General features: G+C 37.9%; 1 protein-coding gene across 1 annotated transcript in view; it reads right to left on the bottom strand.

Annotated features, from left to right (window-relative positions):
• Window positions 1-806: 806 nt before the first annotated feature.
• DPP4 (dipeptidyl peptidase 4) overlaps window positions 807-19,000 on the bottom strand; it is a 40,580-nt gene continuing 22,386 nt past the window's right edge. Inside the window, exons 15-26 of the mRNA XM_036386688.2 lie at window positions 18,796-18,849; window positions 18,216-18,340; window positions 17,215-17,262; window positions 16,661-16,759; window positions 14,575-14,644; window positions 12,786-12,980; window positions 11,784-11,838; window positions 9,842-9,941; window positions 8,259-8,323; window positions 3,117-3,189; window positions 2,800-2,873; window positions 807-1,955 (exon numbers count right to left, since the gene is read on the bottom strand). Coding sequence (XP_036242581.1) covers window positions 1,857-1,955; window positions 2,800-2,873; window positions 3,117-3,189; window positions 8,259-8,323; window positions 9,842-9,941; window positions 11,784-11,838; window positions 12,786-12,980; window positions 14,575-14,644; window positions 16,661-16,759; window positions 17,215-17,262; window positions 18,216-18,340; window positions 18,796-18,849 — 1,057 coding nt within the window. The 3' untranslated portion in view covers window positions 807-1,856. The remainder of the gene's footprint in view (window positions 1,956-2,799; window positions 2,874-3,116; window positions 3,190-8,258; window positions 8,324-9,841; window positions 9,942-11,783; window positions 11,839-12,785; window positions 12,981-14,574; window positions 14,645-16,660; window positions 16,760-17,214; window positions 17,263-18,215; window positions 18,341-18,795; window positions 18,850-19,000) is intronic.

Raw genomic sequence — 19,000 nt, 5'->3', positions numbered from 1 at the left:
ATTTTTTTTAATGTTTCTTTGATTATACTAATTCTTGCACTTATCTAATAAGAGCCTGGTGAAAGTAGTTTTTTGGATTACAGAAACACTTTTTTTTTTGCTTCTATGACAGTGTGAGTGATAACATTAAAAGAAATCCTAATTATTTACCCTTGCATACACAAGCCATATCATAATGATAATCTTTTCTTATAACCTGTCTCTGTTGCTGGGATCTACCTTATACTGATATAGGTTTCTTTGCCTTGAGTCAAAAGAATGAGAGATGTGATGATAAAACCTCTTGGAGATAACTGGCAACCTGTAATCCTGTAGAACTTAAACAGTGGTGCCAGTCTACATTAGAGCCACTACTCCCTTGAACCCAAGATGGTATTTGTAAAATTCAGCTCCAATGTGCTTCAAAAAAATGCCAACAAACAGAACAAAATCACCCATCTTATTTTGTGAGTCAAGGAATTGTTAGTTTTTGAAAACAAAATCTGATTTTCTATTTGAGACTTTCTCATTTAAGGACAAGCTGCACAAAGTGTCTTAACATTCTTCCCCATGCTTTATCTGTCTGCATGAGTACTTTTACATTCACACCTAATGTCACTAATAACCCACAATACAGACATAATCAGATGCTGGCATGTAATACCAAGAAGCTAAGTGTTAGATAATCATGTCACACTCCATTACATGATACCATTACGCAAAATCAGAAGCTTCACTGTAAATCATCCTCAAAATTAATGGGATTAAAAAAAAATCACGTGTCCTTTTTCTGAAGCAACATTTTCAATGATATGGACTACACCTCCTTTCATAAATGAATGTCTTTATTATTTTAAAGCAGCACAATTTTTAGTACAAGTGGATTGCATTTTTTCTATGCAAAATTAAGAAAACTAATCCTCAGATTAGATGGAGAAGCCTACCTGGAGTGCTGTAAAGAAAGCAGGTATTTATTGGTAGGCTGTAAGGTTTTGCCAAAGAGCACGTTCACAGGAGAGTGACAGTCCAGCCCTTGCTGTGACTGCTAGTTCACATTGTAATGTTCTATGTTTCAGGGTAAGAACCAGTTCCTATTCATCAGTACATGAGCAACTTCTACATTAAAAAAACAGGGCTCTTGCTCCCAGAGGAGATTTTGCAGTGCATATTCCCAGCGTAGCAGCCATTTTTAATATAAAATAAGCAAAAAATCACAGTACTATATGATAGCACACAAAGAAATTCAGTGGCACTGGTTTGATTAGGTATCATTCAAAATCTTTGGTGAAAACTGGTTATGTGCTTGCCTTGCAAGAGTTCTGTAACTGTAATACAAGAGATTGCAGAGCAAACACACTCTCTTCAAGAACTGCAGTGTAAAGTATTTCATTCTGCACATATTAACATTGCAGTATTCCTGATAACCATTCTAAAATAATAATTATCAAGCCTTATGAATTCCTGCAAAAATGTTTCTTCATTATTTTCACAGAAATTACCCCAGGGTTCATTTCATTTTTGATGGAAACATTATTATTATTTTTTTTATTCTGTGATGTGACATTTTTATCATTCCTTTCTCTAATATACAAACTGGATTGTTCCTCTTTTAGACTGAAATATCAAAAGATAATTACTCAAGCAAGTACCATGCTTCCTAGAAGTCTGCAACATCATTCTGGTGATGTTAAGACCTGATTAAACAGTCAATAAAAATGCAATAGTTGCTTGGCAACAGGAATCATTACAAAGATTAGCACTTCATTGTGTACACCGGTATCCCAAGAGCTGACTCGTATCTCATCTTGATTTATACTGGCTCAGAGTACATTATGTGAGAGTTTTCTGGAGAAGTACCATCACTAACAAGCAAAATGCTACTGCAGTGAGAAACACTGCTTTATGAAGTGGGTCATGTGGGTGTAAATATGCTTATGTGCTTGACCGGAGATGGAATGGTCTTTGTCAGTGTACCACTGTGTGAAAGAGAAATACAGAGAATATTAGTTGCAGCTACATCTAAATGATATAAATCAAACATGACAGACATAAAAACCTGTGCAGCCATTTAAAATGATCCTAGCATGAGGCTTTCAGCATAGAGGCAAAGACATGATGGGGTAGGAAGCTGCTATGACACTTAAGCTCCTTCTTTGCGTGTGGGACATGCTCTTTTTATACTGAAGCTGTAAAAACAACATGTGGCTTGTCCACATGGAGGGTAGATTCAAATGTTCAGTTACAAGGGATGCCTGACCTCTCCCTCTGTATGTCCTCTGAGTTTGGCTGAAAGAAATCATGCACTTGGCCTCCTTCTATACACCATCCTCTCTAGCACTGCTCCTCTAGGGCTAAGAGAATGTAGGAAAGGAAGAGCTTGCACCTTAGTCTGAGAACTTCCACGCTCAACATAAGAAAGGGCAAATAACTGCTTGTCTGATAAGTACAGTAAACACCAGATGAGATGGACAGGCTATCTGGGATTTTGCTGAAGCCAACCTTTCCTTTTACCCTATCTCTAAGACAATATTCATTGCACTTGGGTATATGCAAAGGCTGGGACTGGCTATTTGTCTGAGACCTACAAAAATTTTAAGAAAATAAAAGATTAGGTAAAAAGAATCAAATATGAGAGGGTGTTGCTTTACAGTTTTTCTTGTGCAAAAATAGAACACGTGCTTTATGTTCACATTTCAGTTACTGAACATGAAATGCAACTTTATGAACTATCATTTAAGAAGGCAATGAATCTATACCTTACCACAGGGAGTTTATGTTATTATTCCCATTTGTATAACGATAAACAAAACAGAACCATACCATTGCCTGAAAATCCACTTCAGCATCAACAAGAGCTTTGGAAATCTGTGCTGCTTGCTGAAAGTGAACATTATCTGAAAAGTGGAAGAGGAAAAAGGTAAACAAAAACTGCTTCTGTAATACTCTGGGGGAAAAGCAAAGCAATGTACACACTAGACTCCCCAGCACTGCTGACTGAAACACAGATTAGTTGCAGAAATCGGTATTATTTTATTGACGCAAATGTAACAGCCTTGCCCCTTCATGCTTTTGTTTTGTCAGTAGTAGAATTGCGAACCTGTCTGTAATACTAAAATGTCTAATTAACTGCAACTCACCATCTGCTGTTCCATGAATAAGGAGATATTCAACTTCCCTGAATTTTTCAGCTCTGGCCATTACTGTTGAACTCTGAAATTAAAGGAAAAAAAAGAAAAAAGGTGCTATGACTTGCTACCAACTGAATTTGATTCGTGTTGACACTGTCTGGGGTCCCTCAGCTCAAACCAAGCACAGCCCTGCTTACCCCCCTCTGAAGTGCCATGGGACACGGTCACACATGCAGGGCAGGGTGCCCACACTCCAAGCACCCCACACCTGCCTGCAGCTGCTACCAAGGTCATGGTGCCAAGGAACAGCGGCTGCACAGGGGAAGAGCTCTGCAGTGAGGTTCACGTTCAATCCATGTCCAGCATGGTGGTAGCCTGCAGCACACCGTGTGCCATAGGTTTTCTGTTTGACTGCAGACAAGTTAAAAAAAATGTTGCCATGGCAACAGCGCGCCCCGCGAGAGCAAGGAGTAGATCTTGCAGAGGCTACACATGTTATCTTCCCCACAAGGTTCACCTGCAGGTAAGGCACCAGAGCTAATACTGCCTCAGTCTCCAGTAAAATTGGGTAACAAGAAGTTTAGAAAAATGTGCTCTCCAAATATGAAAGAGAAATGCCTGAGCAAAAATCACTAGACCAGATCTCTAAATAGAAGTCAAGCTACATTTTGGGAATGGAAACACGATACAGTGATGAAAAGATGAAATAATCAGCAACTATGATTAATCAAAGAATTTAAAACATAGTAACAACTTATTCCCTAGAACATTCTAGCCCACCTAACTTGCTACTGTGACTAAATAATGAAGACAGTGAGGATTGCAGATAAGATTTTTAATTTGGGCAAGGAAAGGGAGTAGGATGGTGCTCTGCCGTGAGCAGTGAAAGAAGAGGAACAACAGGGACAAGAGATTTTAGGCTTGATAAGACAAGCAGTTAATCTGGCAAGAAAAAAAATACTTAAAATTATGAACAGAAGAATTTAGTGACTTGCTTTTCTTCCTAGTTTTGTACTAAGGCTGTATCCTTGCACAAGGATTAGTACCCCAAAAAAGTCGAATACATTATACTGCCAAGACAAGAAGCTTTCTGACTTCCTTATGTCTCTTGTACACTCATGAATCATTAAAACAAGTACAATTATTGAATCTCCTTTGTCATGGCAGAATAGTGTACCAGAACCCTTCCATACATGAAGTAAGTTCTTTGCATGTATTCAATGAAATCTAAAAACCAAGTTCATCAGAGAGGGCAAAAAACCCCTACCCTCCAGTCTGTAACACTGCAGTTGCCCTCTTTTGATAGTCGTAGGCTAGAGAGCACCAGAAATCCAATATATGGAAATCCACCAAGAGTGGAAGCATGATATTTTCCATTTAGATGATTTGGTATCATGGAGTAAGAATAAGTGCCAAAATATGGAGAAAGCACTTTGATGCACTGAAGAGCACTGGTAAACCAGCTGACCAAAAGAACAAATGAGAAAGAAATGGCCCAGTGAGATTAAAGACAAAAAAACCACCAACACCAAAAAAAAAACCCCAAACCAACCAGTATCCTTTGAGTAAATAATTTCCCACATGTGCAGAGGGAAAATGGATAGACCACCTTGCTAGGCTTTCTTGCAGAAAAGCAATGCTGTTTTAAGTAAACCTTCTGTGAGTGGAAGCCTGATTTAAGCTACACTTCTGAGAACTTGACTTGGCAAAAGCAGTTTTAGAAAGAGGATGTCACCATTTTTCCTCTTCAGGCATTAAATAAAATAAAGTTATTTGTAAAAATACTTCAGAAAGAAGAAGCATATGAGATACCTTCTCTGCTTTTTTATCACTGGTGATAGCTCACTTGCTGTACTCACACTTGACATGAAGAGTCCCTTCCCTAAAACAAGCTTTAAGGACACAGTACCTTTGTGTCCTTAAAGAAGGTTGCAAGATAGGGAGCACTCTCAGGTAGGCACAGTTAGACAACAAAGCAACAGCAGCTGAACAAACCTTAAGTGGACAGCAAAAAAATACAACTCTATTTACCAGCTCTGTTTTACAGTTACACTGCTAGGACAAAGGCTTTGAAAAGGTAACATGAACAAGTACTGAGAATTAGGCCCTGCTGAGTGTAACTGGCTTTTCTAAAGATCACACAGCAGTCAACATTTTATCAGCACTCCACAAACAAGTTAAGGTTTGGCTGAAATTGAAGGTCTCTCTCCCTTTAGCATATTCTCAGATAATAGAACAAATGTCAAATCAGTACAAGATGGCATATTTACAAAATTGTACCCTGTTTTGCATAACCTAATGATGCAGCAGTTCTTAAGGACTGAACATTTCAAATCTGCTAGAAAAAGATTGCCAAATCTATGACTGTTTCAAACACTTGCCAAAAGCATATCAAATTCAGAGTGAACTGCAAAATAATGTTCTCACAAGTTGAACAGTCTCTTCAGTATGCTTTACATGGCTACTGCGTCTGACCTCCAGAGCTCTGCCCTGATTCAGTCTCAATGAAACATCAAAGGGATGTTTCTTCCAGGCCACCAGATTCTCTGCCATTCAGTCTAGGATTATATTAGGAGCACTAGCCATGCTTGTTTCTCTCTTTTACAAAGCTCTAATTTTTAATAGTTTACAACTACATTAAAGGTACTGAACAGACCTAATTAGCCCACTTAGGAGTGTGAGTCCTCCCTCAGACTTGACTCCTGACAAACAATATTTAACATCTCACCTTCTCTGCCTTCCATAAAGTAAAACCTAATGTCACAGTAATACAAAGGCAGGATGTACCCCTCTTACCACACCTAGTTTCTTGAGTCTATATATTCAGTCATTAATAATACTCTACATGTTAGGGATGTGCCTAGCAGTGCTCATCTTCTCCAAGCAGGTGTGTATACCATCTCATTTCTTTTAAATCAGGGTGCATACTACAGTTTATGCAACTTTTCACTTTTCATGCCAGCTTTACAGCAATGCAGCAGGATAGAGAATATATGATGCAGCACACAAACCTGACAGCCAGAGTTAGCAGTGCAAGCTTTAACAGCTTCAGCTGTATGTACTAGCTTTCAGTACAGATTCTGCATTCACCTCAAAAACCATTCATTTCAGCAAACAGCTCTTGTCAGTGTCAAGGGGCCAGGAGGCTGGCTATTGGGACTGGGACATGGATCAAAGGGGCTGTAAGCCAGGAACATACTGGGCTGAAGTCAGTAAGGGTCTTCAGCAATAACAAAATCCGGCAACACAGTCACTGAGGCCACATGAAACAACAAACTCACTTCTCAAGCTACCCCACCCTCCAGGTTAAAAGTAAAGTCCAAGTACCATATTTGGAGCTTTTAACAACAAACAAGGATTTAAGTTGCATTTTCCTTTCTCTAGGAGCAGCAGCGAAGTGTGACAATCTGATCTAGGCAATTACTCCTCCTCCATCTAGCCACCATTCTCCCCAATTAGTCCTCTGAGTAACACATTTGAAACCTTTAGCTCTTTGGTACTGGCAGTTTCAACGTGGCCATTGCCAGCAATGGATACCATGCCAAGAAAATCCGACTCCTGGCTTGAAAGGATTAAACAGTCCTCTGTTGCCATCTGTGCCGTGAAGCTGGTGAGTGACTTTGTGCACCCAGAGCGTTAACGTTCGTTCTGCACAGCGACAGGAACTCATATTTACACTGCTACCTCGCAGACCTCCTACTGTTCCCACTGCCTTAAAGAAACACATTTGGAAAAAGGCAGGCAGGAGGCTGCAGGCTGCTGGTCAGTTCCTGCTGGGCCCAAGAGCTCAGTGGTTAGAAGAGGGAGACAGACACAGTACCAAGTTGTCCAGCAGTCACCACCATTGTCCCCAATCTTGACCAGAATGTCTCATATAGCAGTTGACAACGCTAGAGTACTGTAAATATATGTCAAACCACATGTTTCAGTACATATATGTATGTATTTATATGTGTTATCATACTTTTAAAACATGTTATCATACTTTTAAAACACTGCAACAACCCCCACCCTTTCTTCTACCCATGACACCTTTTTAATGCAAACAACAGTGCTATCTGTCTTCTACCCTGCTTACCAACCCAAACACAGAGAATGCTCTATCTCCTCCTCTAACATCAATGTTTGTTCCAGTATCACCATGGCTGGACTGTGAAGCAGTTTTCTGTGAAACATTCCAATAACCAGGGCACAAAGTACCCCTCAGATTCCTCACAGTTCTCCCATAGCCACTGTGTTTTCACCTCAGCCTGAAGTTTCCAAAAACGTAACAGAACATTTGGCTGCTCTGCCCTGTGCCCAGACTACCTCTGATACCTGTGACTTCAAAAAGCCCTTGAGGCAACAAAAATCATCTGGCACATGGAAGAGCAAGTCAAATTAGATTAGAGCAAGTCAATTAGATTAATCACACTGCAACAAGGACGAACAATCTACATGCAATTTGCTTTCAGCAGGACAAATGCAAATTCCCTCACTCCTGTGCAAACTCTGGTCATTTTAGAAAAAGCTTTGGACACCCTCTGTTTATGGAGATGGGGCCAACATTTCAGTCCTGACAATGCTGGCTCTCAGTTGCTCTGCAATTTGATATCATCATGGTACAGACAGATTAGCCTACCTGTCAAGGTGTTCTAGTATTGAGGAGATTTTGCTTTCCCTGAAAAAAACCTGCAGATTCCTAAAGCAGGGAAGTTCACACAATACCCATTTAAAAAAAAAACCTTACATTTCAGAAAGAATGGGAGTACATTTGTTTTTGTGAAAAATGTTTAAGATAAAGTATGCTAAAGTATGCTCATGAACATATGAATTTTAAAACAAATTTGTTTCTTGGTAGTTAAAATAAAAGTTTTTACAGCTTATTTTACAGTCTGCAAAATAGACAAATAGAAGTGAATGTAAAAATAAAACCCAAAACACCAACAGACCAAACAAACAACAGAAACCCCACACCATTCACCAAGAGGAAGCTGCCTTGTGCAAATTCAAGCACATGAGACTACAGCCTCTAACAGCACAATGCAACAGTTCTAGCAGGAAAGAAGAAAAAAACTTATTTCTCCCCACAGGGAAAGAACTAAACTGTTTAAAGAACAATATACCAGTTTAGAAATGAAACAACACACAAAAAAGTGATCTCTTTCTTACATTATAGTTCTTCAGATTATCATTTTCTGTAGGAAGGCCCATGTATCGCTCTGTGTATATTGAATCTGAAATTTAAAAAATCCCAAAATTAGAATCTGCTACTTAATTTTCAGTCTGTCTACCATCAATTTTACCCATCAATACAAGCAGTAACAATGCATACTGGAAATCAGGTTTTCCACAATGAAGGATGTAGGTAACCATCGTTATTCAGAATAGTTAATCTTCTTGTTGCCATGGACACCTGAATGCTGAATATTAATATAGCACTTTGTGTCAGTGTTTCCTTATTGTTATTCTTTCAGTAATCCTAAAAAAATGACTGAAGATGTTACAGTAAATAACTAGCATCTGAAAAAAAATCTTATTTATTTTATCTAAATGTTTACTACCAAAAATCTATACTATGACAATATAGTAGTATATTAGGATTCAGCTTAAATGAAAAAAAAGTATCTTTGCCATTTTACCATTTGCAGATTTGCAGCTTTGTTTTAAACCATACAAATGAATGCTCTGCTGCCGTATTCTAATGTCCATTTGACTTCTCATCAGAGTTGTTGCACTAGAGTTTTTTTATGCTGAATATGCCTCCATAATCCTTCATTTAACTAGGTAAAAGTGGAATTTTAGAGATCTAGATCATCAAAAAAATATATCTGGTCATACTGTAATATTCATGTCCAAAATATTATGAAGACGTCGCTATGTCCCCTACAGACTACTGCTACTGCCTGGCAGCATGATCTGATCTGCTGAATTAGCATTATACAGCCTCTGTGCTAGTTGCAGAATGATAAATTATGCCTTCTTTAGCAGAGGTTTGCCAGGGAAAGCTTTCCCTTGAATGTTTTTGGACAAATAAAAATGAGGAAAATGTTAAAATGTGTTCAGATTGTGCCAGCACCGATTCACAACTTCATATAGTCTTTTTAATCTGGGAGGAGGGCCCCTATAACTAGCCCATTTCTAGCCTCATGCAACTACTTAAACCTTATGCTCTAAAGGTTTGAAACATGTAGACACTTGTCCACTTGATCAGGTTTTTCTCACATCAAGCTATTCTCAAGATGAATTAGAATTATAAAATCCAAATTTTACATGCTAAAAAAACCCCTGACCAACCAACCTAAGGCAATTCAAATCCTATTCTGGTACTTTTAGAGAGCAAATTACAATGCAAGTTCAAAGTTAATCCTCACAGTTCATTCTTATAAGTGAAGTTTCATTTTGAAGACACAAAAGTTTAACTGCAATGGATTTCTGACACACAGTACTGTATGTCATCAAAGCAAATGCAGATACATTACAGCAGTACTACCAATATTACAATGATTTAGCCTTCATTAATGGTTAAAGAGATTACCCGAAGTTATGGATCTGACTTTTCAAAATGGGAAATAATATTTAGCAAATTGGTTTATTTTCAAAATGCAGTGGCCACGAGCTCATAAAAACAGACCAAGTGGCATTTACATGGCATCTAGTAGATAATCCAAAGTTCTGTGCTATGAACCCACACTTTGCAGCGTGTGCACTGGAAGACATATGGGAATCCTTGTAACGAGGAAGCCCTCACATACCATAATATTGCCAGCGTGACACGGGGGCAACCGCTATTCCACACTTGAACACGCCGCTCCCAGAGCCAAGCACCATGGAGGTCGCATATCCCCCATAAGACTGAGAAGAAAACATTGCTGTTATTTTAATCAGAAGGGAAAGGATGGGGCCCATCTGCTACACAGTTCATCAGGCATTTATAGGATCAGCGTTTTTCATATTAATGAACTCCATGCTGAATTTGGGTCAGATCTCAGCCAGCCTGCTCGGTCGGGGAAACAGGCACCAAACAGCGCATGGCAGCTGTGGCACTGATGAATGAGAGCCTGATGGGGAACAAGGGCGCAAACGCTGCCGAACTGTGACTCAGCTGGGGATGACTGTGCTTGGTAGCACTGTAGGCAGCAGCAAAAGACAGGAAACGAGACACTGCTGAACCGCTGTGTCCCTTCCCGTGCTGGGGGAGTGGGTGGAAGCAGAGCTCTGGCCCACAGTCTGCTCTGATGAGTAGTTGCAACAGGGCGTCCAAAAATTTCCCGCTCCCTTGGAGCAGGCCCATGGTAACTCGCTCCCTAACTCTCCTCCAAAGTGTCAGGAGCAAGACTGTGACTGGAGAGTGTAGGATCTGCTGAGTCTGTGGGAGGAACTGTGCAACAACACACTCTTTGCTATACACAGAAAATTTACTCACAGTCTAGCCTGATACACTGAGTAAATATCTGACACACTTGAGCATCCAGGCAGCAAGATACCTAAACACTGTCACCAACCGCCCAAATGACTGCCCTCACAAGAGTTTGAATGGGTTATTTAGGAAAATGTGCCCACCCACATTCAAAAACAAGAGCTATTTTTGAATCTCATTCCTGTCTTAAAACCAGATTACAGGCAAAGGGAATTGCATCTTATTTCAAAGTCCTTAAATGTTTGCTCCAATTTCAATTCCTAGGTCCTTCCAATGAGATAAGCAAAGTAATGCATACACTTAGTGATTAAACACTGTATAAATGCCTAACCTGGTGCCACAGTAAAGGTATTACTGCTGAATCTATGGCAAACAAAATTCATGCACATAGTGAAAGGCTGACAATGAAAGGCTGACAATCTAAAAACTCAAGATATAAAGAAAATCTGTTTGCCAACAGGTTCAATGTCCAGGATCCATAACCCAACATAGTTCCAAAGAGGAATATTCTTCTACTATTCATCCTGAGGGTCATAAGGACTTGAAATGGGATCGCATCAAATAATCAATTTCTGCAGAAAGAATTTTCCTTTCACTACAGTTAATACCATTACATGTGATTTCATAGAACAGAGATGTTTACCCCCAGAAGAAAAGCAATTAAAGACACCATATTGCCATCAAGCAATTTATTCATTTGTGCCTGTCACCTGCAGTGCCCAAGTTTCAGTTAACAATTTAATTCAGCACTGCAATCACTAACACTATGTATACATTTAGCTTTGTAGCTGAGGGTGCATGCTATTAAACTATTAAATATTTCCATCTACTGTGCCAGGTTTTAAAGATGCATCAAGTTAGAGAAATCTGGCCTGTGGTTGCAAATACCACGATAACCATCCCACACAGCTGGCTCGAGTGTAATTTCACATCTTTTTTAAAATCAGTCATCCAACTGAAGAAATGTTGTTGAATACATACTCGGATTTTTTTTCTTTTTAAAGGTTCATACTGTACACAGGAACTTGGCAGCATCTGTTTAAATTGGTTTTTAATCCCTCTAGTAGTCCTAATTTCTCTTACAAAGGCTCCCGAGTGATTGCAAAAGGGTAATGTATAAACACACTTTTAGATGAACTTATCAGCTCAAGTACTGGATTGTGCTGTGACTCCAGAGGTGCCTCACATGAAGCACTACAGGATTTCATGCACATGACACCACAATAAATAGTTATTAAATTAAATACTACTCCAGCCAAAATTTTTTGAGTACTTACCCAACCCCAAATAGCTATTCTGTTCTTATCCACAAAGCTCATTTCAGAAAATTTTCTGAAAGCAAACAGAATAATTAAACACTTAACAGACAGCAAATATTTGCCATTCTACAGATGTGCCTATTTCCCATCAAGTCTTCCTCTTTCTATTGTACATTTCCCACTTCATCATAGTGACAGCACATGAAAACATATGATAATTCAGGCACGAGTGTCGTTAGGAAATTTAGAAAAATTTAATTTAATTTAAAAAAACATCTGTACATATGACACTCTGAAACCTCTCAATCCATAATCACTGACATTTGTATTGTATTAGGTCAGATTTCACTATCTGCGTTGTTTTTTTTTTTTTAAAGATGCACTAAAATCAAATTGCAGAAGTAAGGAACAGACCAACACATGGAAATACATAGTCAGCATGTCACCATAGTCAGCATGGAAATAAATAGTCAGCATAAAAAAAAAATTAAAAAAAAAAAAAAAGATTGTTAAATTGTTTAAACTCCTTAACATTTTAAAATCCCACATAAAAAACCCTGTAAGATCAAATTTCATTGCAATTCTGAGAGATCTATACTGGGATTGTTTGTTTTAGTGAAGTTCTACAAGCATAAACCAAGTGACAAATGTGAACTACGGTTTGAATGCTGAGTATTTCTCATAATTCTGTGACAACAGAAACTTGCAAATGCTTGAAGTAAAACTTCCATCTCCAAATTCCTTGGTAGCGTGTTCTTCTACAGTATGACACATTTCATCTCCATAAAATCAGAGATATGGTTAAGTGGTATTACAGCATTAACTCTCCTCTCTTTTTAAACATAAAATGATGGTTGGCATATAAATGACACACTTCAGTGTACAAAATTAAGCAGAATGCAGTTATTTTTTGCCAATATTTTCAAGATGACGATTTGAAAAAACCTTCAGCTATTCTTCCCCCTTACACAATAAGAACATAAAAGAGGGAGCAGGTGTTGACCTTTCCCTGTGGCTCACCTGGCTGCTTCTATCTGATCTTCCACTTCATATGTTCCCAGCCTCCTGTTTATGGCGTGCATGATCCGGTCGCCCTGGTAGCCGCTGCCCCTGCCGTCGAAGCTGGCCACGATGACGCGCTCTGTGCTCGCCAGGTACGTGGCCCAGCTGAGCCGGAAGGCTTGGTCAACTTTCTGACTGCAGGGTCCTGCATACCTAGGGGAAAAATGCCACAAAATCCAGGCATTTATTCTCCACATATTCTCACATCAAGCATTTGAAATATAATTTGTGCTGACAATTTTGGCCTTTAAAACAGGATAAACTTTCAAATTAAACTGAGGAAACAAGGAAAGCATCACTGACTGACTTCAAGGTGCCACTAAAAGCAATATGCTTTTTTGAAACTTCAGCTGTTAATCAAGAAAGCAGGATTTTTTTTTGTTTTGTTTTTGTTTTTTGTTGTTGTTTTTGTTTTAATTCTTTCTGCTGTAATAAGAAACCTTCATTATTTTGACTTAAGGCAGCTAATCAGAAATCCAAGCCAAGTTTTCTTCTGTTTTGGCATATCTAGTCACCTGAGTTTCAAAGTGATGTTCTCTATTTCTGTTCCACTCACCCATGATTTATTTGGTTTAAGTCTGAAATCAATGAATAGCCTTCAACTGGAAAAATGAAAAGTACCATTTTCTATGTCTCATCAGTCTGAACTATTTCTTACGCAGGCTGAGAAAAAGGAAGCAAAACTATAATTGTAACTTTTTACTTGAAAATATTTCAGAAGCACTTGATCATTATGAAATCATACTCTGAGTGTCTTGATGGTAAAATTCTGTGCAGTGAAGTTCTCTAGCCATTGCTCAACACTGTAAGAAACAGAAGAATGGCTCATATGCCTCTATAGCCCACTTTAATCAGTCTTAAAAGCACAGAAAAAAACCACTGGGAATTTAATTCAAACTATGGATCCATATAATACCAAAGTAATTTCTGATATTAAGATCACCGTGAACCAGATGTGATCCTGACAAACATCACGGTAAGTCAATAAAAATAGTATCATAATCAAAACAAGCCTTAAGAAGCCAAGAGCACTGGCTGTTTATTAAAATGTTCAATGTTCAGTGGCACATCAAAAAGTGCTACCAAATTGCATTATATAAAGATGTATCTAACAACTAACAGCCACTTTCCTTATAGAGTCACCTTTTTGTAAAAAAGGAGTAACTTAACATTTTTCTTTTAATGCATACCTAAAATTCAGTAGTTCACATTTAGAAGAAAACATACCAGGATGAACAGAAGTGCCTGAGGAAGACCAGACCAATCAGCACATGCCCATGGGCTTGTATTTATGAAAAAAAATACACAGCAAATGCAATCCTGACCACAGGATGATGTTTGTCAACATTGACTGACAGTTAAAGAAAACATCCAATGTCACACACACTACTTCAGCTTTAGAATACAAGACTTATTCAAGGTTTCATTCTGCATTGTGATTTCATCAAAGATTACTCCTAAGGAACATCATGAGCAGAGGAGGAGGTAAGCTAACATGAACATCCTGGCTGTTAAGTCACATATCTGCCTCAGTGCCAGTGCCAGAGCTGTGCTCATTAAACATTACATCATCTTAGGGCACAGGAATCCACCATGAACTGGGATAAACCCCTATTTTCCATTCCATCTTAAAAGTACTTCAAGAAGTAATTAGAAAACATTCCAGTTTTGTGTTTCCTTATTAAGAACATTTGAAGTAGATGAAAGTGATTATTAACACAACACTGCCATGTGGTTGAAAACTTACACATCAAGGAGCAAAGGATGCTTCTTTGATTCATCAAAATGGGGAGGCAGAATCATTTGGTACCACAGGTCTAAAAGCGAAAAGAGTTTTGACTTAGGTCAGCTCTCCAGTGAAATTACTTGACATGCATTACAATTCATGCAAGAGAACATTTGAGCCACCCCCTAAAGATTATAGAGCAGTTTCAAGTGGACTGTCCTAATATACACATGTAGAAGTTCCTAGCTATTCATTTTAAAAAATGTTTTACAGCTAAACTAGCAGAAAGTAATAAAATCTGGGGAATCAACATGCCGTCTCATGACATTATTCTAAGCTTACATGTGAAACTTGTTATGTCTCTACAGTAGTAAATCTAACACAGGTTCAAAAATAAAATTTCTCTCCCAGCAGAGGAAAGAAATTCTATATTATTTTGAACCTGCCAGATAGACTTTGCTTGACAGTTTGTAAAGCATCCCAGAAACATATCCAAGTATCTATTATTTTTGAAGCAATATTGATTCCAGTTCCATTCATTTTATTCGTCCTACCCAAGCTGGCTGTGAGCTGAACATTTTAAAGGCACACCCTGTAAGTTTTGCAAACTGAATGACTCAATTGTTCACTCATGAATTTTAAGTGAACTGATGCTGCAATGCTGACGGACTGCACTGCAGTAATAGTCAGAATGCAAATCTTACAGAAACTTGCCCAGATACAAATATGCAAGGCATCAGAACACTGAAACATAAACAATCTAAATGGAACACATTGAAATACTAATTTTAACTTTTGCATACTCTATAGTCACAGATATACTCACTCTAATAACCTACATGGATTTGTGAGCAGACTTGAAGTTTTAAGTAGGACTACATAACTGGATTTGCTTCTCCTATTTTTGATATTAAAAATAGATTCCCCTTACCCAAAAGCTTTTACCCTGAAGACATGAAGTAGTAAGAACAAAGAGGAATAAAAAAATAATGAATATACAACTGATAGCATGAAGAACATCTTTAAATCTCCATCTTGCCTGGAAGATTTCATCTTTAGCCCTAGTAAAAACGTGACAGAAATAAAAGACAGAAAACACAAAGATAAAGAGAGTTATTATATAAATAAGGTAACAGTGAAAGAAGGGAGGCATCAAAAAGAACAGTTAGCAATGACTGACCCGACTCAATACAGTTCATAAAATGGAATTCCATTAAGAATCACTGCTCATTTTATCAAGAGGAAGTTTGTCATGAAGAGAAAAGCTAGTAGCAAAGGCTGGAGCAAGTACAGTTTAGACAGGTACCAGGCCTCCCGCTGCTGGGCTCCTTGATGTTGCTCAGCCTAAGAGCACACCACGAACACTTCTCTACCCTAATTCTGAGGGGCACCACTCACAAGGCATTAACAGTTCATTTTCTAGCATTTTGTTCCGGTCCGTACCAAGGTTTATGCAGTCTCAGAGCATGAATGTGCTTTCAAGAATGATTATTCAATCCAAATCTATTCAACCTATTCAACCCCCACACACAGTGTCAAAGGTGATAGAGTTTAAATGTTGCTTAAATGTTTTTTCAAGATTTTTTCATTTAGACTGCGTCTGCTTTTTCATAGTAACTGAACTTCTCCACTCTCCCAACCTGCTAACACAAACCAAGGGGAATTGCACCTGTAAATCAAAAAGGCCTACTTGATTTTATAATGTAATTTAAATTCAACAACATTAAAAAGCTTTGGGTTTGTGCCCCAACCTCATTTCTCTTATTTATTTATTGCACTGTTAGAGACTTCTGGTTTCTAGTTTATTATAAAGGAAAAAGGAGTTAAGCCACTTCATCGTGAAAACATGAAGATACCACACTATGGAAAAAGCACATTTTAGATAAGAACATTTTGGAATTTTAGAAAATTACTGAGAATATTTGGAAATCTCCAAAAAAAAAAAAAATCACCTTGCCTGTAAGTTCTGAATAACTGCAAGAATTCCCATTACACCCATCTGTCCTGTCATGTCATGTCATGCTCCACAGCAGAAGACCTTGAACCACTTGGTAAAAAGGGGGTGGGGTGGGGGAGGGGGAAAGGTAAAAGACATTTTTGAACTTACTGTATCCACCTATACTAAGGGAGCCAAATTTTTTTGAAGGCATCTGAATATCTTTCAATGAATTTTCCAGTTCAGTGTTCTTTTCCAAGCATCTGAGGACTAAATAACAGAGTAAGTAAGATTCAAAGACTAAACAGATTTTTTCAAATGCACCACTTTAAATATTAAACCTGAGATGATGGCAACTTAAATTGCAGTTTTAGTTTACTGCAGTTTTTGTTTTTCCTCACAGATTCAACGATTACAATATAGTTTTCCTTCAGTTCTTTTTTCCCTGTTTTCCACCTAAATATTGTTTCAGAAAAACCGAACAATTATTCAGTAAATAGGTCATACACTACTTACTGTATTCTAGCCCTGTGTAAAATAATGTTAAATACACTCTGAATAAATATATATCAAGCTATATAATTTATTCTTCTGGTAATTATTTGAAATTAAATTTACCCTTTATAACTGACATTTTTATTATTATACTAGGCAATGAGAAGAAAATGATAATAAATTCACAGTGCAATTTTCTGGCATAATATAAATTAAAGACAATCCCATACCTTCATCATCAGTGCTTCTGTGCAGGGTAGACATGGGCAGGCCAGGACCTGTTAACAGGGCACAAAACCTTCATGTTTGCATGCTGGCTTGAAGCACAGCCCTCGTAAAGTAATTGGAAACGGGTGAATCATAAAAGCTCAGAACTTGTTCAAGTCTGCTCAAGCTAAATTTTAGGTTAGCAGGGCCCAAATTCAAGCCACAGGATCCCACAGAATGTTTAGGCTGTCTCAGAGATGAGCCACATGACTGTGAGGTACTGAAGAACAGAATTTCCCCTCTTTAGCGAAGCCCATGCCTTGGTTGTGGAGAATGGTTTGGCCATCAGGAAGCTTTGTCACGGGGACCACAGCAGCTGTCTTCAACCACTTTTACAATCTGACAGAAAATTCTGTCTGCTGTCTGTCCTCCTAGCCCATGGATTAAGGAAGATCTTGGCATGTTAAAAACAGCATACATTTAAATTTAAAGACATTTTGGAGACAATTTTATTTTTCTCAGCTGTCGATTAATTTAACCCTTGTACTATGTGGCAGGAGCACTTAGAGGTCACAGACAGACTACAGTCCACCTGCTTACCCTATGATTACGTTACTTGGATTTTCTTCTTGACCAGCACTATCTTAATTTTATTCTCATACATAAAGCACTGCTCTTTACCCAGTCTGTTGCTTGTCACACTTTCAAAGCCTCCAAATTCCTCCTGCAGGCAGAGCTCCCCATACATCTCTCGAGGAGATGCACAGTGGACAGGAGTGTTTTGCAGCTCTTTCAGGTCCACTGACAGATAGAACTAACAAGTTTTATCCCAGTTTTATCCCTTTTTGTCAAGGTACTTTTGAGCCTAGGAGGCAGTATGTTTTTCCACTGCCAATACATTTATCCAATGTTATCAACACATATCATTGTTACACAGTACATATCAAGATCCTGACGAAGTGAACTTCACCACCCAGCTAATCAGTGAGTCATGTTTATGTCAATTAATTCGGGATATACTCACCGAGACAATTTAGCTGATAATACTGTGTGTCTTTGCTGAAGGACACAGAATAATACTGGCATCTTTTTTCATCCAGATTACAGCTAACACATTTAGGCAATTTTGGACTGCTTTCCAAGAGCACTCTGCAAAGTAAATGAGCTTTATCTCAGAGATATTTTTTTAAGCTATGCTAAAGCAGTATATGCTTTTTAAGTAAGATGGCTGAATAAAAAAGGTAAAATTTGGAAGTGATAGAAACTGATTCAAAAACTAGAGAAAACAGAGTTTCAGCTTTTGAGTTCAATTAATACTGAAATTATAGTAATAGGAAAAAAAGCATGAAGGTTCTCTTTAGTTTTTTTTGCTTGAGGATTGGTTGTTTTTTTCACAATTTCCCTTTATTAACTGAATTTATAGAAAAATATTTCCATTATTTTTGCAGTTTATACTCTTACATTGATTTTCATTAAATATCTTAAAGATGACCCCACATTAGGCTGAACATACGAATCTTTAAGTTTTCAGTGATTTTTCCTTAAAGTTTCTCTTTTTCATTAACAAAAATTTTACTCATGCTGCAGAAAAAAAAATTTCTTACTTATAAAGATTTCTTCCTCCTGGCATTTCATTATTTTCATTACTGATGTAGTATCTATAAAAGCAAAACATACTGGTTTTAGTAAAATAATCACAGTATAATTAAAAAATTTATCTGACATATTTAAATCAGATTTTTAATAAGTTAAAAGCCTTCTCCCTCTTTTCTCTCCATGCTTGTTTAGACCCTTGTTACCAGTCTTAGG

The sequence above is a fragment of the Molothrus ater genome, chromosome 7 (genome assembly GCF_012460135.2).
Source record: "Molothrus ater isolate BHLD 08-10-18 breed brown headed cowbird chromosome 7, BPBGC_Mater_1.1, whole genome shotgun sequence".
In the NCBI taxonomy this organism is placed as follows: domain Eukaryota; kingdom Metazoa; phylum Chordata; class Aves; order Passeriformes; family Icteridae; genus Molothrus; species Molothrus ater.
This window is presented reverse-complemented; position numbering and strand designations above follow the sequence as displayed.